The 26341-nt window shown below is 41.1% G+C and overlaps 1 protein-coding gene across 5 annotated transcripts in view; it reads left to right on the top strand.

Annotated features, from left to right (window-relative positions):
* Positions 1 to 26341, top strand: part of ATM (ATM serine/threonine kinase) — a 119505-nt gene that overhangs the window by 25436 nt on the left and 67728 nt on the right. For all 5 annotated transcript variants that reach the window (XM_065581473.1, XM_042855008.2, XM_042855012.2 and 2 more), the window contains exons 5-15: positions 40 to 204; positions 2801 to 2966; positions 3373 to 3611; positions 7350 to 7513; positions 10436 to 10605; positions 12392 to 12763; positions 17945 to 18139; positions 20256 to 20351; positions 21580 to 21805; positions 22601 to 22738; positions 23802 to 23927. In XM_065581473.1, the coding sequence (XP_065437545.1) occupies positions 40 to 204; positions 2801 to 2966; positions 3373 to 3611; positions 7350 to 7513; positions 10436 to 10605; positions 12392 to 12763; positions 17945 to 18139; positions 20256 to 20351; positions 21580 to 21805; positions 22601 to 22738; positions 23802 to 23927 (2057 nt within the window). The remainder of the gene's footprint in view (positions 1 to 39; positions 205 to 2800; positions 2967 to 3372; positions 3612 to 7349; positions 7514 to 10435; positions 10606 to 12391; positions 12764 to 17944; positions 18140 to 20255; positions 20352 to 21579; positions 21806 to 22600; positions 22739 to 23801; positions 23928 to 26341) is intronic.

Raw genomic sequence — 26341 nt, 5'->3', positions numbered from 1 at the left:
AAAAGCCAATGTTTGTACCTCCTGCTATTTTCTGCATAGGAGCACCCAGATTAAAATGTCAGGAGCTTCTGAACTATGTCATGGACATAGTAAAAGATGCATCAAGTTGTGCTATTTATGGAGCTGACTGTAGTAGCATACTACTAAAGGATGTTCTTTCAGTGAGGAAATACTGGTGTGAGATATCTAAGCAACAGTGGTCAGGTTAGTATATAACACTTCTATTTCAATAATGTCTATTTACAAACATGTATTTCCTAGTATAGAAATGTATTTAGGCATATTATTGTTATTTACTGTTTATTATTATTATTATTATTTATTTGTATTTCAGTAGCACTAAGAGGCCCTGTTGTATGAGGCACTGTACAAATATATAGTAAGAAATAGCCTCTACCCAAAGACCTTACAATTTAAATAGACAAGATAAAGGGGCAGGGGTGGATATTACAGTATTATTCCTCTATTATTATCTGTTATTCCATGTAGGTTAACTTTGTGTACTGGGAACAATGACTCAATCAAATCAATTTTAATGTCCAGTTTATTATTGAGACTATATTGGCTGGTGTGGTTCATGTATTACCAGTGAGTATTATTACCTGTATTATGGTAATATCCAAAGATTTCAACCATGTGCAGATCCCATTGTGCTAGGCCCTGTGCAGACATATAGTAAGGGACAGGCCAGAAGAATTTCTAAGAAGACCAAAAAATAAAAGCTGAAGAGATGGGGAATATGATAGAACATAAAAGCAGTGCTCCATGACATTTGACACATGAAAGATGGAGGAGGAGACATCATAATTTCTGAATTAACACAAAAGTGCTGCCCATAGCAACCCCTCAACCTGCTCGTTATCAGTTGGCAGATTTATTATAAGCACCACAGAAGAAGTAGATCTTGAAAGATTTGAAGGAGAGGATGGGGGTGGATATTGCATGCATAAATGTAGAAGAAATTGCAGAAACAATTGCACTACTGGGAAAGTGCCTTGGGGTTGGACATGTCGTACTTGAGAAAAGCACTACGTAAAATCATATTCTGAGCTGTAGCTTGAAGGAAATTGCTGTAATTTCAGACAAAAAAGACAAAACACAGACTTGGGATTGTTGATTTACTCCATCCAACAGATGCCTTTGGTCTTGTTTTGATAAAAAATATTGACACACAGATATTGCTCCAGCTGGCCGCCTGGGGACCACGACCCAGGGCTGCGGACCGCAGCTGCTCCAGCCGGCCAGGGACCACTGCGCCAGCTGGTTGGGGACCGTGGACCATGTCTGCTCCGGCCAGCTCCCCCAGGGACTGCTGCCTGGGGCGGTGGACCACGGCTGTTCCTGCCACCCTGGGACTGCTGCTGGGGGCTGCTCTGGGGGCCACCTGAGCAGCTGGCCCAGGAGCCAGCTGCTTGGGCAGCCCTGGGGTCAGCCACACTGGCCCCTACAGAAGTCATGGAGGTCACGGAAAGTCACGGAATCTGTGACTTCCGCCACATCTGTGAGAGACATGGGGCCCTAATTATAATGCATATGCACAAAAGGGCTGAATTAAAGGTGCATAGGCAACCTTAATTCTGGCATTTCCTAACTTTGAGTTCTAGACTTTGCAACTTTAATAATATCCTTTTAACATATTTTATACGTATAATAATATAATTGTGATTTCTTTAGCAGGCTCTTGAAGTTGCTATTCTGCAGTTGCCAAATTCCAGTTAGTGATGAGATGTAGAGCCTTGCACGATACAAAATTCATATCCGCAGAGCTGCAGGGCTCCACCAGGAACCGCAGTGGCGAAAGCAGCATGATTGTACCATCCCCAGGCCTGTCCCCAGCCCCAGGACACACAGACTGCTGCATGGAAGGGACTCCTGTCCGGGAGAGTGTGAGCCAGTAGCACACGCTAGCATCACCAGGGACAGCTGCCAGTGAGCCTGGTACTCGCCCCAGTGGGCGGGGCTGGGAACAGGGCTGGGGGTGGTACAGCTATGCCAGAGGAGCTACCTGCGCGGGGCGCTGGGTCCGGTAGAGCCCTGCAGCTCTGCGGATATCCGCATCCACGGATATAAATTTTGTGTCTGCGCAGGGTACTACTAAGATGTCCCTGTATGTTTTAGTACTGATCTCTAAAGCTCTTTTTATATATCCTCTCCTACAAGATATAAAAATAATGCTGATACAGTGTAACATCTTCAAAGCTCTACGAAGTATTAGTTTAATAATTACCTATTAAATAAAAATATTAGACAATGGAAAAAAATATTCAATAGTACCTAATTCACTTTTTCCATTTTTCTGCTGGTACTCGTTGAAACATTATACTCTGGCATATAGTACAAGTGAAAATTCTGACTCTGGTGACATGCTAGAAGGGAGTGAAATAATTCTCTGTAAGAATTAGCTGAAATGTTAGTTAGTAGTCTTTAGGGTTTGTTTGTTTTTTGCAGTTTTGTTGTTGTTGTTCTGTTTTGTTTTTTGTGGCATTCAGCTACCTGTGGTATATTTAGATAATATTTTCTTAATGTTTCTGTGTGCAGTTAAGTTGCAAAACAGGGAATTAACTTTTTTGAATAATGATCCAAGTGTCTATGAGGTTAATAGCAAGTGGATATTTTCATAACTCAGGCAAAATATTTTAATTTTACTGCTTAAGTGGTGGTTTTTCCTTCCTGTGTAACTTCTGCATTTAATCAGCTTGTTAGAATTGTATGTTCCGGTCTCTTAAATCACTATTTTACCCAGGCTAAGGAGACAGTTATACCTTTATATGATTTTTGATTCTTTGGATTATGTTTACAGAGCTGCTGACCCTGTACTGCAAATTGTATCTCAAACCTTCCAGAGATATTAACAGAGTCTTGGTGGCTAGAATAATTCATACACTGATCAGAGGATGCTGCTTCCAAACTGATGAACTAAATTCCAATCTTTTTTGCTTCTTTGAAAAAGCACTACAATGTGCAAGGTAATTTTCAGCTTTTTGTTTTGTGTGTCAAAATTGTATTTCAGAGGATAATTTGTCCTAGGTAATTGGGGTTGGACTTGATGGTGTGTGGAGGCTCATCAATCCCTGACTTCTATGAGTCTGACCTTCAACCTCTTTCTGTTTACTCAGAGCTCTTTGAAATGTGAATCTTTTCTGCATTTATATGTATTCTGGAATTTTTTTGCATTATCTGCAGGTATGCAGAGGTGAGGTCTTTCGAGTATTCTTGCCTTATTTTATTAAGTTAGGTTGGTTGAGTGCTCAATTTAGAGTTCAAGGAATAGATTTTAAAAAAAATCCAGAAAAGTCATTCTTTATTTGTTAATATTTCTTATCAACAGTTGGCTATTTTTGCTGTAGATGAAGTGCTTGGTTTATATTTCAGGCAGGAAAACGCTTCTGCAGGTCTGGATCATATTCTTGCAGCAATTAATGTTTTCTTCAGCGTGTATGCTGTGAACTGTCGTATGCGGATTTGTAAGCTAGGAGAAGAAATTCTTCCTACGGTTCTTTATATATGGACTCAGTATAGACCAAAAGAGTCTCTAAAGGAGTTAATAATTCAGTTACTTCAACTGCAGGTTCGTGTTCATCATCCAAAGGGAGCCAAAACACAGGAGAAAGGTACACAATATAAAGCTTCTTTTGTTTTCTTGCTTTTCAAATTTTAGCAAATTTTTGCTATATGTGAGAGTTCAAGTTGCACGAGCACAGAAGTTTTGGATGTCACTGGTAAACTTGGAGAATAATCACAGGTGTAACTATTTCTTCTCAGGTTTCAGAGTAACAGCCATGTTAGTCTGTATCCGCAAAAAGAAGAACAGGAGTACAGTCTTGCATCTGAAGAAGTGAGGTTCTTACCCACGAAAGCTTATGCTCCCAGTACTTCTGTTAGTCTCAAAGGTGCCACAGGACCCTCTGTTGCTTTTTACAGATTCAGACTAACACGGCTACCCCTCTGATAGGAGTACTTGTGGCACCTTAGAGACTAACAAATTTATTAGAGCATAAGCTTTCGTGGACTACAGCCCACTTCTTCGGATGCATCCGAAGAAGTGGGCTGTAGTCCACGAAAGCTTATGCTCTAATAAATTTGTTAGTCTCTAAGGTGCCACAAGTACTCCTGTTCTTCTATTTCTTCTCAATAGTTTTACACTGTGCATTAAAGCTGATTGAATTGGGGAATACGTGTTTTTAACTATTATTGTATTATAACAACACTCAAAATATGCAAGGTGCTGAATGGGAACACCCAGCATCTGGTCAAAGACTTTTAATTTAAAAAGAAAAGGGGGAGGGGGAAAGGCTGGAGGGAATGGATACAACATACAGGAGTGAGCAAAGTGCAGATTGGCACACATGTTCACATCTTGTTAATTTTATAGATATTAAGACTAGGAGTGACCATTATGGTCATCTAGTCTGACATCCTGGAAAACACAGGCCGAAGAACCTCACCCAGTAATTTCTGCATCAACCCATAATTTCTATCTCAGCTATATCATGTCTTTTAGAAGATGTCTATTCTTGATTTAAAGACTGCAAGTGATGAACAATCCACCAGGCCTTGGGCAAATTTTTCCAGTGGTTAATTACTCTAATTAAAAATATATCTTATTTCTAATCTGAATTTGTCTAGCTTCAGTTTCCAGCCCTTGCATCTTGATTAAGAGCCATCTCTTTCCCATGTAGATATTTACAGACTGCAATCAAGTCATCTTTATTACCTTCTCTTTGATAAATGAAATAAAGCTTCTTTAGTTACTCACTATAAGGCATATTTTCTAGACCAGCGTTTCTCAAACTTTGGCAACCCGAGGACCCCCATTTTGATTTAAATTTTTTTGCAGATCCCCAAGCCCACCCACTCAGCCCTGGCCCCACCACCACTCCACCCCTTCCCCCAAGGCCCCACCCACACCCCACCTCTTCCCTCTCCCCTCCTCTTCCCCACTTCTTTCCTCCCCCTCCCCCGAATGTGCCCCGTCCCCACTCCTTCTTCCTCCCAGCACCTCCTGCACACCGCTGAACAGCTGTTCCCCGGCGTGCAGGAGGTGCTGGGGAGGAGGGGGAGGAGTTGATCAGCAGGGCCCATGGACCCCCTGGAGTACCCTCGCAGACCCCCATTTGAGAAACGCTGTTCTAGACCTTTGATTAGTCTTGCCTCTCATTTAAGAACCTTCTGTAATTTTTCAACATCCTTTTTGAAGAGTAGAAACCAAAATTGGACACAGTATTCTAGTAATGATCTCACTATAAACATATACAAAGGAAATACCACCTCCCTCTAGTTCATATTCCCCACCTTATACATTCAGGGATCCTGTTTGCCATTTTAGTGACATCATCTCCTTGAAAGCATGTATTCAACTGGTTATCTACCATGACCCCTAAGTCCTTGTCAGAGTCACTGCTTTCCAGGATACAGTCCCCCATCTTATAAATGCGACCTATGTTCTTTGTACCTAGATGTTGTATGACCTTGCATTTGGCTGTGTTAAAACATATGATGTTCAAGTGAGTCCCCTTACAAAGCAATCCATGTTGGTCTATATAGCTGACCTGTCCCCATCATTATTTAATACTCCACCAATTTTCATATCATTTGCAAACTTTAGCAGCAATGATTTTATATTTTCTTCCAGATCATTCTTAAAGATATTGAATAGCAGTGGGCTGAGAATAGATACCTGCGGGAACTCATAAGAAACACTCCCTTGGGATGATGATGCCCCATTTACAGTTACTTTATGTGATATATGGGTTAATATCATCTACATAGATTTTTGTATAGTGGTAATTCTTTATCAGAATGTCATGTGGGACTAAGTTAAATACCTTGCAAAAGTCGAAGTCCATTATGTCAACATTTACCTTTATTAACCAAACTCATCAAAAAATACCAATTTTGATTGACAAGCCCTTTTATCCATAAAACCATGTTGATTGGCATTAATTATGCTACTATCTTTTATTTTACTGATTGCACGCCATATCAGCATTTCCATGATTTTTGCCCTGTATTGATGTCAGGCTAACTGGTCTATAACTTTCCTGCCATCCTATTTACCCTTTTTAAAATATTGGCACAACATTAGGGTTTTTTTTTTCCAGTCCTCGAACATTTCCATGTTCCAAGATTTGTTAAATCAATATTAATGATTCAGAGATCTCCTCAGTTAATTCATTGAATACTCTTGGTTGCAAGTTATCAGGTCCTATACATTTTAAAATGTTTAACTTTAATAGTTGCTCTTTAACATCCTCCCTAGTTTCTGATGGAATAGAAAGTATTTCATTATCATTGCAAGACATTAATATATCACCCTGCTTCCTTCAGAATACAGAACAGAAATATTTATTGAATACTTCCGCCTTTTCTGCATCATCCCTGATAATTTTACCATCCTTGTCTAGTATTGGACCCATATCATCACTAGGGTTTTGTTTGTTTCTAATACATGTAAAAAATTCCTTTTTATTGTTCTTAGCGCTACCAGGCATAGATTTAGCTTCCCCTGTCAACTCTGTTTCCTAACTGCTGATTTGTATTTACTACTATCCAACCCATTGTGGTGGGTTTTTTTAACGCATTAAATATTTTTATTAATCCCTTGTTAACCATTAATCCCCAGTTATACTGAAGTCCCTCTTAGACCACATTCCCCTACATTTTCTTAGCATCTGCCCCCAAACCCCAACATATAGGGTCCCTGGCCTTCACTGTCTATGTTTGCATCTTGTCTGTATCCAACAAAAAAAAATTCGATGTAAGGCCATCTTCACAGCAGGGTTCTTCTTTTGCACCGGAGATGCTGGAGATGGATGCTTCTGCTATATCTGCTGCTTTGGAAGGGCAAGGAGGATAGGGCAGGGCCAAATCAGAGTATGTTGGGTGTTAAAATTCTGCAATTTAATCTGTGACACCTGTTGTGTCCTTGGGTTGAGACGACACATGGGTCAGCTGTTCTTGGCTGCTGCTGGGGAAGTATTCTAGCCCCTCCCACAGACAGGTGGCAGGGTGGCTGAACTGGGGACCTTGAGTCTCTGGGGGTGGGAGCAGCTTAGTTCTGGATGTTTAGGTTGGAACAGATGAGGGTGGGATTCTTGATTTTTTTATTTTTTTTTCTCCCTCTTATTTTGCATCCAGATTTTATCCTCTCTTCCCCCGTCTTTGCAAATGTTCAAACATTTTTTGTTTTAAATAGCAAATGTTTGCATTATAAAACCTCCTGAAAAATACAACTCTAATTGCTGTTAAGCATTCTCTGCTCATCTGGGAACATAGAATGCTATATTGTATAGTCAGATTATGGCAAATAAACTGCATATATAACTTAAATTTTATCTTTTCGCATACAGGTGCATATGACTCAGCAAAATGGCAAAGAATCTTATACAACTTGTATGATCTTCTGGTGAATGAGTTAAGTCTCATTGGCAGTAGAGGAAAGTATTCTTCAGGATCACGCAACATTGCTGTAAAGGAAAACTTGATTGAATTAATGGCTGATATTTGTCATCAAGTAAATGACATTTCTACACATTGTTTCAAGTGAATGTAAAGTTGATGTGTATACTGTACTATGCTATTCACACACTTCAATTTTCCATTAATATGTCTTGCAGATTTTTTTCATAATTGTTTACTTATACTTCAGTATCTTTAGTCTCTGGTCTAGAGACATGTCCTTTTTGGCCTCAATTAAACAACAGTCTTGAGATCCTAATACTCAGGTCCAATAGAGGCTGCACAGAGTGCAGAAGGAGCCCTCCTGTTCAGTTTATAGAGAAGTTTAATTGCTCTAGTGACATTTTGGATTAACTTTCCCCAAAATATTTCCATGTGTAAGGTACAGTGCAGAGATGGAAGCAGACATTTTCTGTTTGCTGCTGAAAGTGTTTGAATGTTTTATATTTGAAAGGTTTCAGAGTAGCAGCCGTGTTGAAAGTTTAACATGGTTACAAAAAGAAGAACAGGAGTACTTGTGGCACCTTAGAGACTAACAAATTTATTAGAGCATAAGCTTTCGTGGACTACAGCCCACTTCTTCGGATGCATATAGAATGGAACATATAATGAGGAGATATATATACACACATACAGAGGGCATAAACAGGTGGGAGTTGTCTTACCAACTCTGAGAGGCCAATTAATTAAGAGGAAAAAAAAAAAAAAAAAAACTTGGTTACAGGCTTGTAAGGGAGAAGCGTCCTTATATTTCTGGTACACTTTTATAATATCAAGGAATTCTATATAGAGCAAAATTATTTGTTACTGCAGAAGTTCATATTTAGTTAGTACTTTTATTCTGTATGCAGTTGAAAGAATGGGTAATTGATATTTTTATATGACTGTTTATGTGACTTGGGAGCACAAGTTTAATTGAAAATCAATGGTACTTTATGCTCCTAAATCACTTTGGGCTTTTGTGAAAATCCTACCATTATTGATTAATTACTGGAGAGTGTAAGTACTGTAATAATACTTACTGGTAGGTCTCATAGTTCCAAGCCTTGCTTTTGAAGGAAGATCCCAAGCTTGGCTTCTTGCTTTTCAGATGACAGAGGCAGTAGGACACTTTGTCTCTGGAGAGCAGGAAGTAAATCTCTGATCAAATCCTAATGGCTGACAGGCATAGAATTGATAGGTGCTGGAGACAGCAGCATCCTTGTGCCCTCTGCCAGTATCTGGGTTGTTGCCATGTGTGGTCTTTGAAGGTTGTGAAGCAAGCTAAGAGGGAAATGAGAATTCTCTGGAGTGCTTTATAGATGATAAATAATGATTAACTTCAGGTATATCTACCTTGTAAGCTGGTGATGTGTTTCCCAGCTGGAGGAGACATATTCACACTAGTTCTGATTGAGCTAGCTCAGTAAAAATAGTGTAGTCCCAGCAGTGCAAGCAGCGGGAGGGGCTAACTGCCTCGAGTGCATGCCCATAAGAGATGCTATGTACTAAATGGGGCAGCTAACCCCTCCTGTCACTGGGCCACTGATGTTGTACTCTATTTTTAGTGTATTCGCTCAATTAGAACTAGTACAAGCATATCTCCTCAAGCTCAGAATCACACTCCCAACTCAAAATATAGGCATACCCTTAGTTTGAAACATCTCATGGCCTTTAATAGAGGGTGAGGGTGACAAAGTCTCTCACCAAAGGCTCTTATGCAAAGTAAGCTGCCACGGGATAAGAGGGAAGGTGCTCTCATGGATTGGTAACTGGTTAAAAGATAGGAAACAAAGGGTAGGTATAAATGGTCAGTTTTCAGAATGGAGAGGGGTAAATAGTGGTATGCCCCGGGGGTCTGTTCTGGGACCAGTCCTATTCAACATATTCATAAATGATCTGGAAAAGAGGGTAAACAGTGAGGTGGCAAAATCTGCAGATGATACAAAATGACTAAAGATAGTTAAGAGCCAGGCAGACTGCGAAGAGCTACAAAAGGATCTCTCAAAACTGGGTGACTGGGCAACAAAATGGCAGATGAAATTTAATGTTTATAAATGCAAAGTAATGCACATTGGAAAGCATAATCCCAACTATACATATAAAATGATGGTGTCTAAATTAGCTGTTACCACTCAAGAAAGAGATCTTGGAGTCACTGTGGATAGTTCTGTGAAAACATCCACTCAATGTGCTGCAGCAGTCAAAAGAAGCAAACAGAATGCTGGGAATAATTAAGAAAGGGATAGATAATAGGACAGAAAATATCATGTTGCCTCTATATAAATCCATGGTCCACCCACATTTTGAATACTATGTGCAGATGTGGTCGCCCCATCTCAAAAAAGATATATTGCAATTGGAAAAGGTTCAGAAAAGGGCAACAAAAATTATTAGGGGTATGGAATGGCTTCCATATGAGGAGAGATTAAGAAGATTGGGACTTTTCAGTTTGGAAAAGAGATAGCTAAGGGGAGATACGATTGCAGGCTATAAAATCATGACTGGTGTAGAGAAAGTAGATAAGGAAGTGTTGTTTACTACTTCTCATAACACAAGAACTAGGGATCACCAAATGAAATTAATAGACAGAAGGTTTAAAACAAATAAAAGGAAGTATTTCTTCACAAAATGCACAGTCAACCTGTGGAACTCCTTGCCAGAGGATCTTGTGAAGGCCAAGACCATAACAGGGTTAAAAAAAGAACTAGATAAATTCATGGAGGATAGGTCCATCAATGGCTATTAGCCAGGATGAGCGGGAATAGTGTCCCTAGCCTCTGTTTGCCAGAAGCTGGGAATGAGCGACAGGGGATGGAACAGGGATGATTACCTGTTCTGGTCATTCCTTCTGGGGCACCTGGCACTGGCCACGGTCAGAAGACAGGATACTGGTCTAGATCGACCTTTGGTCTGACCCAGTAGGGCTATTATGTTCTTATGTGAGTACTTGAATACTTTTATTGATGGGTCCTATTTTTACTATATCTTTGGAAAGGTCTTTACTGAAGACACCAAAGTCCTGGAGATAACCCAGTCATACACTGTTACACAAAGAGAGTCTGGAGATGAAACTGCACCGAGCAAGCGTAGGAGGATCGAATTGGGCTGGGAAATAATTCGAGACAACCTGCAAAGATCACAGAATGATTTTGATGTCATACCTTGGTAAAAACACCTTTATTCTTTTACCTTGGAACTGAAATCAGTATAAATAACTTATTAACAGGTTTTAGTTTCACATTCAATTATTTCTTTATCTGTGGACTCCTACATTTTATAATGAATTGTCTCCCAAATGCCTTGTGCTGCGAAGTAAGGTGCTCAGATACAGAACATACAGGGAGGCTGTCATGGAATCAGCCTAGCTTTTCCCAGCTCTTGAAAAATCATGAGGAATGTTCTTGAAATTCTTGTTATAAAAGCTTCTAAGTCAAATACCACATAATAGTTAGAAGTCATAACTTTCACATTGCTGACTTGGATAACTGACATGATATATGAGAGACACAAGGTGGGTGAGGGTAATACATTTCATTGAACCAACTTCTGTTAGTGACAAAGATAAGCTTTTGAGCTACACAGTGGTCTGACCTGATATGTGACTAACGTATGACAATGAAATGATGGTGAATGAAAATACCGGCTTTTATGCGGGGCTGTTGAGTTGCAATAAGAATAATGCCCTGGGGTGAGAACCTCATCTCTATTCTCGCCATTTTATGCTGGGTAAACTGGCTTGAGGAGTATAATAATAATGTAATCTTTGACATAGCAGATAAAGGTATAACAAGATCCAGTGGCTGGAAGTTGAAGCTAGACAAAGTCAAGCTGCAAATAAGGGGCACATTTTTGAACGGCAAAAGGAATTAACTGTTGGAACAGTTTATGAAGGGCTGAGGTGGATTCTCCACTGGAAGATTTTTTAAGTCAAGATTGGATTTTTTTCTAAAAGAGATGCTTTAGTTCAAACAGGAATTAATTCAGGGAAATCGTATGGCCTGTTTTATACAGGAGGCAGGGTAGATCATCAGAGTTGTTCCTTCCAGCTTTATAATCTATAAGTAAAGCTAAGATTTTTGTCATGGAAGTCACGGAATCTGTGGCTTCCAGAGAGCTCGGTGACATTTTCTGCTTCGGCCCCAGGGCAGCATGGCTGGTGGTGTCAGCTGGAGGGCGGGGGGTCCAGCGGATCTTAGCTGCCAGGTGGTAGGGACCTCACAGCTCCCAGCCTCTGCAGGTGGCAGGAGACACCCTGCAGCACTGAGCCACAGCGGATGGGGGAGGGACCCCCCCTCAGCTCCAAGCCGCCATGAGCGGCAGGGGGCCCTCCCCAGCTCCAAATCGCCATGAACGGTGGGATGGCCCCCGACAGCTCTCAGCCACTGTGAGTGGCAGGGAGACCCCGCAGCTCCCAGACACTATGGGCCACGAGGGGAGGGGGTTGTGCCCCTGCAGCTCCCAGCCATTGTGGGAGCAGGGTGGACCCCAGAACTCCAGCAGCCATGGTTGCTGGACTCTCCTCTCCCCATTTTGTCACGGTTATTTTTAGTAAAAGTCACGGACAGGTCATGGGCTTCGGTGAATTTTTGATTATTGCGTGTGACCTGTCTGACTTTTACCAAAAATAACCATAGCAAAATCTTTGCCTTATCTATGAGAAATAAAATTACAGACAAGAAAATTAATTTTCTGTTTGCTTCACTGATATGACAATCAACTTGTAAAACAGCATTTGTGTGGCTGAGGCTGAACATACTTAATTGCTTCAAAATGACAGAATAATTGGTGATTGAACAAGCTATCCAGAACACTTAAACAATCACAGTTAAATATACAACGATAGAAGTGTAAAATGATTCTCTGAAACTGCTAATATTATATTTTACTGCTTTTCAACACTGATGAATTTATGTACACTTTAAGTTAATTGCCTTCACTTTCTGTTTTTAAGGTTACAGATTACAGCCCGATTAATATCAAAGTATCCTATGAGTCTTCCTAACCGTGAATTATCTCCCTTACTCATTATACTACACCAGCTACTGCATCAGCAGAGAAAAGGGGAAAGGACCCCATATGTGCTAAGGTGCCTTACAGAGGTTGCTGTTTGTCAGAGCCAAAAATTAGATTTGGAAAGCACACAAAAGTTGGAGCTGCAGAGAATCTGGGCCAAAGTTTGGTCTCTGACACTTCGCAGCATAAGTTTTCAGCAAGTTGAAACAGAAAGCTTTGGGTTGCTTGGAGCCATAATTCAAGGAAACCTTATTGTAATAGACAAAGAACTCTGGAAGATATTTTCAGGGTCTGCATACAAGCCTTCAAGGTAAGATGGGAACTAGGGATAGTGTATCTCATGTCTTTGACGCTGTACAGCTGTTTTTCTTCCATGAATAGAAATACTAAATTTGTTCTTGTGGCATTTTAATTAAGTACTATGCATATTTGTGTTAAAACCTGTTTTTCAGTCATTTATAACTCAGCCTTAAAAACTCGCTCCAGTCGGAAAGTTGACATGGAAGAGAAGTGACCAGGGCAAGCTTCTTAAAAACAAATTTTGGCCAAAATAGATTCATTCTACTTTTGTTGAAACAAAGTAAAGCATATTTTTTGTTCTTTTCAAATTAATCTAATTTCAAAAGATGGATACAAATAGTTTTAAAATAGATTCATAGATTCTAGGACTGGAAGGGACCTCGAGAGGTCGAGTCCAGTCCCCTGCCCGCATGGCAGGACCAATACTGTCTAGACCATCCCTGATAGACATTTATCTAACCTACTCTTAAATATCTCCAGAGATGGAGATTCCACATCCTCCCTAGGCAATTTATTCCAGTGTTTAACCACCCGGACAGTTAGGAACTTTTTCCTAATGTCCAACCTGGACCTCCCTTGCTGCAGTTTAAACCCATTGCTTCTGGTTCTAGCCTTAGAGGCTAAGGTGAACAAGTTTTCTCCCTCCTCCTTATGACACCCTTTTAAATACCTGAAAACTGCTATCATGTCCCCTCTCAGTCTTCTCTTTTCCAAACTAAACAAACCCAATTCTTTCAGCCTTCCTTCATAGGTCATGTTCTCAAGACCTTTAATCATTCTTGTTGCTCTTCTCTGGACCCTTTCCAATTTCTCCACATCTTTTTTAAAATGCGGTGCCCAGAACTGGACACAATACTCCAGCTGAGGCCTAACCAGAGCAGAGTAGAGCGGAAGAATGACTTCTCGCGTCTTGCTCGCAACACACCTGTTAATACATCCCAGAATTATGTTTGCTTTTTTTGCAACAGCATCACACTGTTGACTCATATTTAGCTTGTGGTCCACTATAACCCCTAGATCCCTTTCTGCCATACTCCTTCCTAGACAGTCTCTTCCCCAGTCTCTGTATGTGTGAAACTGATTTTTCCTTCCTAAGTGGAGCACTTTGCATTTGTCTTTGTTAAACTTCATCCTGTTTAACACAGACCATTTCTCCAATTTGTCCAGATCATTTTGAATTATGACCCTGTCCTCCAAAGCAGTTGCAATCCCTCCCAGTTTGGTATCATCCGCAAACTTAATAAGCGTAATTTCTATGCCAATATCTAAGTCGTTGATGAAGATATTGAACAGCGCCGGTCCCAAAACAGACCCCTGCGGTACCCCACTCGTTATGCCTTTCCAGCAGGATTGGGAACCATTAATAACAACTCTCTGAGTATGGTTATCCAGCCAGTTATGCACCCACCTTATAGTAGCCCCATCTAAATTGTATTTGCCTAGTTTATCGATAAGAATATCATGCGAGACTGTATCAAATGCCTTACTAAAGTCTAGGTATACCACATCCACCGCTTCACCCTTATCCACAAGGCTTGTTATCCTATCAAAGAAAGGTATCAGATTGGTTTGACATGATTTGTTCTTCACAAATCCATGCTGGCTGTTCCCTATCACCTTACCACCTTCCAAGTGTTTGCAGATGATTTCCTTAATTACTTGCTCCATTATCTTCCCTGGCACAGAAGTTAAACTAACTGGTCTGTAGTTTCCTGGGTTGTTTTTATTTCCCTTTTTATAGATGGGCACTATATTTGCTCTTTTCCAGTCTTCTGGAATCTCTCCCGTCTCCCATGATTTTCCAAAGATAATAGCTAGAGGCTCAGATACCTCTTCTATTAGCTACTTGAGTATTCTAGGATGCATTTCATCAGGCCCTGGTGACTTGCAGGCATCTAACTTTTCTAAGTGATTTTTAACTTGTTCTTTTTTTATTTTATCTGCTAAACCTACCCCCTTCCCATTAGCATTCACTATGTTAGGCATTCCTTCAGACTTCTCGGTGAAGACCGAAACAAAGAAGTCATTAAGCATCTCTGCCATTTCCAAGTTTCCTGTTACTGTTTCTCCCTCTTCACTAAGCAGTGGGCCTACCTTGTCTTTGGTCTTCCTCTTGCTTCTAATGTATTGATAAAAAGTCTTCTTGTTTCCCTTTATTCCTGTAGCTAGTTTGAGGTCATTTTGTGCCTTTGCCTTTCTAATCTTGCCCCTGCATTCCTGTGTTGTTTGCCTATATTCATCCTTTGTAATCTGTCCTAGTTTCCATTTTTTATATGACTCCTTTTTATTTTTTAGATCATGCAAGATCTCGTGGTTAAGCCAAGGTGGTCTTTTGCCACATTTTCTATCTTTCCTAACCAGCGGAATAGCTTGCTTTTGGGCCCTTAATAGTGTCCCTTTGAAAAACTGCCAACTCTCCTCAGTCGTTTTTCCCCTCAGTCTTGATTCCCATGGGACCTTACCTATCAGCTCTCTGAGCTTACCAAAATCTGCCTTCCTGAAATCCATTGTCTCTATTTTGCTGTTCTCCCTTCTACCCTTCCTTAGAATTGCAAACTCTATGATTTCATGATCACTTTCACCCAGGCTGCCTTCTACTTTCAAATTCTCAACGAGTTCCTCCCTATTTGTTAAAATCAAGTCTAGAACAGCTTCCCCCCAGTAGCTTTTTCAACCTTCTGAAATAAAAAGTTGTCTCCAATGCAGTCCAAGAATTTGTTGGATAGTCTGTGCCCCGCTGTGTTATTTTCCCAACATATATCCGGATAGTTGAAGTCCCCCATCACCACCAAATCTTGGGCTTTGGATGATTTTGTTAGTTGCTTAAAAAAAGCCTCATCCACCTCTTCCACCTGGTTAGGTGGCCTGTAGTAGACTCCTAGCATGACATCTCCCTTGTTTTTTACCCCTTTTAGCCTAACCCAGAGACTCTCAACACTTCCGTCTCCTATGTCCATCTCTACCTCAGTCCAAGTGTGTACATTTTTAATATATAAGGCAACACCTCCTCCCTTTTTCCCCGTCTATCCTTCCTGAGCAAGCTGTACCCATCCACACCAACATTCCAATCATGTGTATTATCCCACCAAGTTTCAGTGATGCCAACAATGTCATAGTTGTATTTATTTATTAGCACTTCCAGTTCCTCCTGCTTATTCCCCATAATTCTCGCATTTGTATATAGGCATCTAAGATACTGGTTTGATCTTTCCTCCCAGTTTTGTCCTGACCCTCCTTTCTCTCTGACAATATAGCCCACACTCCCTCTCGTTTCCGACCCATCTCCCCGGTCTCCATGTTCCCCACTTACCTGTGGGCTTTGCTCACCTGTCCCCGTCGAACCTAGTTTAAAGGCCTCCTCATTAGGTTAGCCAGTCTGTGTCCAAATGGGGTCTTTCCCCTCCTCGAAAGGTGAACGCCATCTCTGCCTAGCAGTCCTTCCTCGAATAGCATCCCGTGGTCTAGGAAGCCAAAGCCCTCCTGGCGCCACCATCTTCGCAACCAGGCATTCACCTCCATGATGCATTTGTCTCTGCCCGGGCCCCTACCTTTGACAGGAAGAATTGAAGAGAATACCACCTGCGCTCCAAACTCCTTCACCCGTACTCCCAGAGCCCTGTAGTCACTCTTGATCCGCTCAGTGTCACACCGTGCAGTATCATTTGTGCCCACATGGATGTGTAGCATGGGGTAGTAGTCAGAGGGCTGGATAATCCTCGACAATGCCTCCGTAACGTCTCGGATACGGGCTCCCGGCAGGCAGCATACTTCCCAAGATGAAATGTCAGGGTGACAGATGGGCGCCTCCGTCCCCCTCAGCAGAGAGTCTCCGACCACCACTACCCTACGTTTCCTATTCGCAGTGGTGGCAGCAGACCTCCCAGCCTTAGGGGTACAAGGCTTCTCCTCCTTTAGTGTAGGGAGTGATTCCTTCTTTCCTGTATCAAGAAGAGCATAACGGTTACCTATTACCACGGCAGGAGGGTTCGGAGCAGGGGTGGAGCACTGCCTGCTGCCAGAAGTAACCAGCTGCCAGTGTCCACCCTGGGCCATCTCCTCCTCCACCGGTGGTGTATCAGCAGTCCTGTGTACTGGGACAGCTACCTCAGCTGTCTCCACATGGACACTGTCGAGGAATTGCTCGTGGATTCGGATGCTCCTCAACCTAGCCACCTCCTCCTGTAGCTCTCCCACCTGCTGCCTGAGAGATTCCACCAGCAGGCACCTCTCACATTGGATGGTCCCCCTAGCCTGGATATCAGTAAGTGGAAATTGCAAGTTACAGTCTCTGCAAAACCACACCAGGATCTGGGTAGAAGCATCCATGCTCAGGCGCTCTGTCTGGCTACAGGCACAGGTGGAGGAGACAGAAGCAGTGCTGGCACAGGTGTTGCGGGTCTTCCTAACCATCGGAAGCCTCCCTCTGTCAAACTCCCGTCTGCAGCCCCCTGTCGGCTGAAAGGGTTGTTTAAGCAAGAAGTTTTGAATGTAGTTGGTTTATAGGTATTAAGGGGAATAAAGAGAAAACAGATAGAACCGGCAAGGGACCCTCGCCCCCTTCCTGCTCCCCTTCCAAACTCCCTTGCGAAACTCCCTGTTAGCAGCCCCTGTTTGCAAAAAAAAAACCCTGGTCGCTTGTGCGCTGCTTTATAAAGCCCTGGCCTGTATGAATGCCCCGCCCACTGATTAAGGCTCAGCCACTTACCAGAGGCTTTTAGCTTTCAAACCTTCCTTTGAAGCTCACAGCTTCCAGCTGCCAGCCACAGCACACGGTCCTTCAAACAACCAAAACAAACAAACAGACTGACAAACACAAGCTCAGCACACAGCAAGTAACCCTCAAACACAAACAAACACACACTACAGTCACTTACCCCAAAAGGGTGCTGTATTGCTCCTCCTTCACCTGGAGAACTCCCTTGCGAAACTCCCTGTTAGCAGCCCCCGTTCGCAAAATAGACAAATGGAATCTATTGTCTAAAATATGGGTTTGAAAATGCATGCAGAGTGAGTATTCTTATAAAGGAATTTTTAATATGCATGCTTATTAAGTATTTTATTTATGCATTTGACAATATTCTCAGAGCTGTCCAAGATCCAGAAATAAAGACTTTGCCTCATAATGATAATAGTGGAATATATATTTAATTATGATTTCCCACAAGCTGTTCTTTGCTCTGTTTTGTTGTAGTCCTGCTGCACGTTGCTTGGCATTAGCAATGACTGCCTATGTAGTACCAGAAACTTTGAAAGTAGGAATGGTGCAGAATAATTGTGAAGGAAATGCAGGGTACGTGTTAAAAGAAGCAATAATGAAATGGCTACTGTTCTGTCATTTGGAAGAGAAGATGGAAGAATGTATTGAGTTACCCCCTGTGCTATGCAGGTAACAACTTGGAGTATAATCCGCTCTGTGTATAAACACAACACATAACATTAAAAAAAGCAGATGGGAAAAAATGAATTATCAAAGTCTTCATATGTTGCTAATATTTTGATAGAGTTTATAAATCTGTGTGTTAACTTTCTGTAGGGTATCATAAAACACTTGTTCTGGAAATCATTAATTTTTCCTTACTCAAATGAAAAAAAAATACTTGTTTTATAAAACTGCTGTTAGGTGAAAATTACCTGCACTACTTATACCTGAAGTTTTGTAGCTTGATGTTTCAATTTTAGGAATGACTGGAATCAAACTACTCTATTTAGCAGGTGATAATATTAACCCTGATGCTGCTTGGTATAACTAATGTGCTATTATAATCCAAGTTTTTAGTTATTCAAGTGTTAGCTTCAGACAGTGCATGCATTTTAAGGTTTCTTGCTTTTTAAAACATTAGGTTAATACATGATTTTTTTTGGTAAATAACTAATATTACTGCACATTTAGCACCTTTTATGAGAGGATCACCAAATGTTTTACAATCATAATTAAGCTTATTAATACCACTTTGGGGGAGGGAGGTAGATAAGTAGTATATCCATTTTTACAAACGGATAAACTGAGACCGAGATGGTGACTTCCATAAGGTCACACAGCGAGTCTGGCATAGATGTGTTACTCCTGGGAGAAATTCTGCGCCACTGCATGCTCACAGAATTCATGTCCCCTGCAGATTTCTTTGCTTCTGCACAGAAAAATGACTTTCTGACTGGGAAACAAAGTTCCAGCAGCGTGGGCACATCATTTTAGGCACCCAGAGCAGCTGGCAGAGAGGTAGAGCACTGTGGGGCAGGACTGGAGAAGACCTGGCTGGTGGCTCCTGCCCTGTGCCAGGCTCAGCTGCTAGTCCCGGCTGGGCTGGGGGTAGGAGAGGATGGGACTCGATCTTCCCTTGCAAGGAGTGGCCATGTCCGGGTCAGACCCATCCCCAGAAATCTCCCCTGGCTGCCGGAAACTCCACCCCATACCGCTTTCTGCCCCCATCACTCCTCAGCCGTGGGGGGAAGGGTCACTGTATGGGGAGCTGCTTCCCCGATCACCCAACCCTCGTGCAACCAGACCCCCCCCATACCCAGACTCCCGCTAAGCCTCAGCCCCCCGACCCAGAACCCTCCCATGAGTCCCCCACACCCTAACTCGCACCCTGCCGAGCCTCACTCCCTGCATCTGGATCCCCCTTGCTGAGCCCCGCCCTTTCCCCCCACATCCAGCCCCCCACCCCAGCCCCAGGACTGCCCCCTGAACCCTGATGAGCCATACCCCCACTGCACCCGGACCACCCCAACAAGCCCCCCTGTCCCCCACCCTACTGAGCTTCAGCCAGCTGGACCTGGACCCCAGACTCTCCCCCCCCCCCCCCTGAGCCCCCCACGTGCAGAGCCCCACACCCAGACCCACCCTGCTGAGCCCCAAGCACCTTCACCTAGAACCCGCTGCAGAGTCCCATTGCTCCTGTGCATCCAGATCCCAACTGCACCTGGACCTCCCACTGATCCACCCGCATCCAGATTGCCCCACACAGGACCCTCTCACCCCACACCTGGATCCCCCACACTAAGCCTTTCCAGACTAGGGATCCTGCCAGGCTGAGCCTACTTGCCTGCACCTGGTGCGGAGGGGCAGGGCCTCAGGGTGTTTCTGGGGCAGACCCAACCCTTGCACTGTGTCAGGGTCGGGTGCAGCCACACCACCGAGTCCATGTCCCTAGGGGGAGCTGCAGGGTGATCTCCCACCTCTCTGCAGCCAGTGGCCTGTGCTCCCCACTGCTATGCTGGAGCCTCCACATTTATTTATTGACAAATAAAGTTTGCACAACTTTAAAATATTGTGCACAGAAGTTTTATTTTTTTGGCACAGAAGTTTTAATTTTTTGGTGTAGCATTCCCTCAGGAGTAGTTTATATAGAACTCAGGAGTCCTGATACCTAGTCCTGTTCTAATGTAAAATTAAGGTTAGATTTGAGATATGAAGTTCGGAGTCATAATCACCTAATAAGTAGAGATGTTTCTCACCTAAATTTCATCTCTGTTTTTTAAAAAAATATATATTTTCTTTACAGTGATTTTCCTCATCTAGTGCTGCAGACAATTCTTGTGAGCTTGACTATGAAGAACTGCAGAGCTGCAATGAACTTTTTCCGAAATGCTACTGAGTGGTATGTTTAAAATTAATCAATATAGGTAGTATGTTCCTCATATTTAGGGGCAGTATTTTTAGGGTTGAACCAGGTTTTTTTTAGCTGTAGTCCATATCCTCTTGATATTCTGTATTCCCCCTACTTGGCTCAGGTAGCATTACAGGTTTTTGCCATTCCAGCAAGCACTGAAGATATGGAACACATGTTTTCCTGTCTCTCTCATATCTTTTAATGTTCATTTCTATAAGGTATTTAGCACACTTTTGGGCATTGTAAATATAGAGCATCTACAGTCTGGTTAGGTGCTTTAGATAGGTATGAAGACAACATCTCCTCCCTGAAGATGTTACATAACATCTTTCTTACCAGTAATATATCTTAGTAAACAATTGCAAAAAAAAAAAAAAACCTTTAAAAAAGCCCCCAACTAATTAGAAATTACTCTCATGGTCCACGGTACCCACCCTTCTTCCCCATTACTTTACAGTCTTAAAACTTGATTAGTGGAAGGAGTTGGACACAGCTCCAAATGCTTCCCCTTTGTATGTCCTTGGGTGCTGTGGGGGGTACATAGGGAGGTGGCGCACACTGCCTTGATGAACACTGCTTTCCAGAATGCTCCAAGGGTACACACCAAAGTTGTGAGCACATTTCATCTACAGTAGGAGTTCTCAACCTTTTTCTTTCTGAGGCACCCCCCCCAACATGTTATAAAAACTCCACAGCCCACCTGTGCCGCAACAATTATTTTCTGCATATAAAAGACAGAGCTGTCATTAGAGAGTAACAAGCAGAACTATTGCTCAGGGCCCCACACCACAGGGGGCCCAGCAAAGCTAAGTTGCTCAGGCTTTGACTTCAGCCCCAGGTGGCAGGGTTCAGGGCCCCGGGCTTCAGCTCCACATGGTGGGACTTCGGCTTTCTGCCCTGGGTCCCAGGGATTCTAACACTGGCCCCCCTGAAACCTATTTGTGGCCCCCCAAAGCGGCCCTGGATCCCTGATTGAGAACCACTGATCTACAATATAGATTCATCTTGATAATCATCTCAGACTGTGATTAAAATAGTAAGTAACCATTCCTTAGTGAGATTCATCTGAGAAATGAGAGAGCACAAGAAATGACTAGAAGCACAAATAAAAATTTCATTTTATTTCTGTTTATCTTTCTTGTGTTTAAATAATGGTTTTAAAGGTACAGGTTCTAAAACAGGATGTCACAATAAGAGTAATGTGTTTTTCTTCAAGTGTGCAACACACACAAGACAAAGGAGAAGTCAGTTTTTTGGAAATTGAAGAGCTGTATCTACAAACAACTTTTGATGAAATGGCTGTTTTCACCAGCCTTGCAGTGAACATTGCAGATAAAAATCTGTCTGGTTCAGGACTTGCTGTCAACCAAAACCATAGGGAAACACTGGAGCACTGTCTGTTAGTGGTGTCAGAACAGCTTTTAAACAGCTACTCTTCTGAGGTGAGTTAGAAATGATTATTGAAGTCCACGTTTGTTCTGCTTATTTCTGTATTTTAAAGTCACAGAGCATGTTTTTTTCCTTGAACTTTAGCACTTTTCCTGTTAAAATTGAATTGCAGATAATTTTTAATATTTCCTACAAAATGAAGTAGACAAATGTTTGTTTCCCTATAATGCTCTTCAGAATACCCGAAACAAGTTACATGGGAAATAGTTACATGATCTGCAAACTGAGAAGTATACATAAAATTACAAGTTTGGCCATTTTCTCCTTCCATACAATTTCTGCCCTCCATAATTCAGAGTTTTGTTGAAGTACCAAATTAAACACCTCAGGTGAAGTCCAATTCAGTAAATGTTAGAGCTCTCATTGGTGGCAGTGGAGCCAGGGTTTCACCTTAGTGGTGACTATCAGCTTGTGCCTGGGAAGAAAAAGAATTGTAATTTTTAAATGTTCCAATTCCTTAGATAAGGTTGCACGGTTGTTAGTATATTACTGTTCTTCTTGAACTGGCTTATTCCTGGGTGTGCCAATGGTCTTGAGCAAATCACATAACTTCTGTGCCTACATCTGCCCATCTTTAAATTACAGATAAAAATACTTACCTATTTTCCAGGAGTGTAATGAAGCTATTTGTAAAGTTCTTTGTGATCCTTTGTTGAAAGGCAGTGCAGTATAAAAGAGAAGTATTAATGTAATAAACATTAAAGCATTAAAAGAACCATTAATAGCTCTGTAAGCTGCCGAAGCACCATTTAATGTAAAATGTATGATGTATTTATATTATGTATTAGATTTGTTCCAAGTCTACTACTGCAGAACACCTAGTCCGATGTGTCAGTCTCTTGACTGGTGTTCTTAGCTGCTATTGCTATGCTGGCACATTAGCTGAAGAGGATGCATGTAAATCAGAATTGTTCCATAAAGCTAAGGTTAGTAATAATGTGCGTTTGATAACGGTAAAGAAAACAATATTCAATAACTTTAAAATTATGAATAATTATTAAAAATGAGTATTTTCATATTTTCAAAACATAAAGCAATTGTTTCTGCTGGTTTCTGCTTAACAAATCACAGTAGGTGACAGGATTCAATGCATATTTAATTTATAGGGACTAGTTTTCTCACTATTACTAAACAAATTTATAGAATTTTCTTTTTTAAACTGTAATGGAAACTAGGCATAACTAAAATTACATATACACTACTAAAACTACAATTATTTTGCAATTGAAGATATTCTACTTATTAAAATTTTGCCTACTTGCTTTTGGGAAAATATAAAAAATCAAAATGATCAGGGTCCAGATAGCTAAAGGGTTTGTTAATAAGTTAATGGCACCCTTCACCTCTAGGTCACTTGTGCAGTTCTATCCATATTGGTAGTGAATTAGTCACTGAGAGCAGTTTGACTATCTGAATTTATTTGGTAGTCCTGCTCTAATTCCCTAGTAGCCATGTATATATAAAGCCACCATCTCTAATAACAGGTTTCAGAGTAGCAGCCGTGTTAGTCTGTATCCGCAAAAAGAAGAACAGGAGTACTTGTGGCACCGCTCTAATAAATTTGTCCATCTCTAATAAAACTGTTTAACTTCTTTGTTGGGAATCTGAGCTAATAGGTCAAAGACTGAACACACATGGAGATTGAATTATCTTTTTATGACTAGAGGTGGTGCCTTGCTTCAGAGTTGAAGCACAATATCAGAGCAATATGGAGAAATGCCATGTTTTTCTTTGGTGATTAGAAAATTTGAATTTCCATCAGGTCTGTGTGGTCAGTTCATCACTTGTAGAGAGCAATGAATGTTTAAAATGGAAAAAAAAAGCAAACCTTCCACCCCAAAACTACTAACTCATGATCTGAATAGTGAAGCTTAAATGTGCAGCAGAACCACATATGTCTGTGTGTATGTGCGTGCATGCAGTCAAATAAGGGAAATATGTGATTGAGAGATTTTCACTACATTGTATTTGTATTTCTGTTTTTAATAGTCTCTCATGCATTATGTTGGAGAAAGCATTTCTCAGTCTAAAAGTAAACCTAATGAAGACTCTAGGATCATCTTGTTGAGGACTTTGATAACACAATGTACCAACTGCTTATGTAATTGTACCAAGGTAGGATATTTAAAATAATGTTTGTCCATTATTTTTATTCTGTAATAGATATCTAACTTAATTGTAACTTTCAAAAAGCAATAATAATGTATTTTGCAAGCTTCTGAGATGTTTATCTCTTTCATATTTACTGAATTATGTATTGCATAGGGAAAAAAACTATTAGAACATTAAAGTTGCACAGTTATATCAGGAAATGCCGAAGTTAAGGCAATAATATGCAACTTCAACTCTACCGCCTTATGAGCATGCTTTACAGTAGTCTTCAATTGCATGCTATTTCTCAAATACAGTACAATATAAAATACTTTTTTCCATAATCTTAAATCGTTATCATTTTAAGCTTACATGAATTTCATTATCTTAATCAATCAGTTTCTTTTTGACTGTATTTTTTTAACATAAGTTCTCTACTCACTAAGGTATGTACTTTTTACTCTCTTCTCTCTCCAACCAGCAGAACATTCTTTCTTAGGTACAATTAAGAGGATCAGGCAGTTGGCTATGAATTGTGAATTTAGGAGGCCTGTATGTGCTAATAAATATTCAGTATTGTTCCAATGCAAAACCATGCTCTGAAGTTCCTAGCTTCTGTTTGCCAGAAGCTGGGAATGGGCGACAGGATGGATCACTTGATGATTACCTCTTCTGTTCATTCCCTCTGAAGCACCTGGCATTGGCCACTGTCGGAAGACAGGATACTGGGCTAGATGGACCTTTGGTCTGACCCAATATGGCCATTTTTATATTCTTATACTTAATCTCTAGTAAGTACAGTACTATATATATATCTGATAGAGTATATTACAATCATTCCTGTCTGGCATATGCAGAGTAGTACATGTTACTGCAAGGGCCTACACCTATATCTAAAGTAATAGAAAAATTGTATGGTGTAATATTTGAGAAATAATGAACCAGTTCTTCAGCTGGTATAAATTGATGATGCTCTATTAAGTCAGCTACAAGCTCTGTTGAAGCATTGGGGGGGGGAGGAATCTATTGTTGTTGAAAATCATATACAATTATGTAATTAAAGGCTATTTTGTAAAGTCATTGAAGTCAGCAAAGCTATGCTGATTTGATTCAGCTGAGGGTGTGGCCTAGTGTTTTGTCATGAAATTAAATACTGTATTGTAGAACACAAGAGGGCAGAGCCCAGAATGAATTTAGAACCTCAACAATGCAACCTTAGCCCATAGAATTTCCTGAATTTCAAATGCTTATTTATGCAATTTTAACATTCTCTTCACTTACAGGGAGATTTTCAAATGGCTGTTAGGCTCCCAACTTCCATTTGACCCTTTGAAAATTTCCCTCGTCGTTTATGTGGAATTTCCTAGGCAAAAAAGATAAAACATAAAAAGGAGCTTTACTCTCTAGAAATTCAAAGATATTTTAGGTAGCAATAAATAGACAATGGTGAGAATAAATTTAATAACTAAATCAGTATTTGGTGAGACATGACTAGTGTTTATAAGAGGGAGTCTCTCGTCTATCCACCTTAGTTGGCACTCAGTTTTGCACCTCACCCAGCTTCAGATATCCTGAGGTGCATCAGAAATGAGGCTCCCTCCTGCGCACCTTACAAAGTCTTCAGGAACCTTTATTTAGCCCTTTCATTGCTTACATGATCAGCAAAGGATGAGGTAAAAATTAAATGTGCACTTGACCCAGCCTGGTTATAGAGAGTATAATGTCTGATCCAAAGCCCATTGAAGTCAATGAGAGTCTTTCTGTCAACTTCATTTCGATGAGGACTTTAGTACGTTCTTAACACATTTGTATGTACATCCCAGCATCTTCTAATATATGCAGGAGGGGAACCCCTCTCCTTCACCTTAGCAGACTGTGCCACAGTCTGCAGAGCCAGGCTAGGCAATGGCAGTGTTAGCATAAACCCAACCCCCACTGTATTTTCCTGTTTGCAATATTCTATTTAATTGGACTTCTCAACTTGTCACTATGCAGCTAAGTTAGCTATGCATGCATGTGAAGCAAACTGCTCCTTAGCTGTGCAGCTTTTCAACTCATCAGAAAAAAATCTCCTGCTTGTAATCCATGCGTAATTTTCAGATGTTCACCTGTCAGATCAAAACCAATGCAGGATATTTCAGTCCCCACAGTTTGGCTCTATGACTATTAAAAAAAACAATACCAGAATTATTTTTATAATTGAGAGAGGGGTTTTTTAACTCCCTGTGCTCAAAAACAAGTGACCCGTTTTTTTAAAATAATCTCTGTGCAGAGACCAAGCATAGCACAATTTTTGATCAAAAAGAGTTTCAGAAAGTTATGAGAGACTGAAATGGGGCTTGGACGCAGGCTGCTAACCTTAGCTACAATATTTACTGCTGCAGCTATCATTCAGTAAAAAAAGTTTAATGCAACATAAGGTACACTGTGTTGCATTA

The sequence above is a fragment of the Chrysemys picta genome, chromosome 1 (genome assembly GCF_011386835.1).
Source record: "Chrysemys picta bellii isolate R12L10 chromosome 1, ASM1138683v2, whole genome shotgun sequence".
NCBI lineage: Eukaryota > Metazoa > Chordata > Testudines > Emydidae > Chrysemys > Chrysemys picta.
The sequence above is the reverse complement of the archived record's forward strand: the minus strand, read 5'-3'. Positions and strand labels throughout refer to the sequence as shown.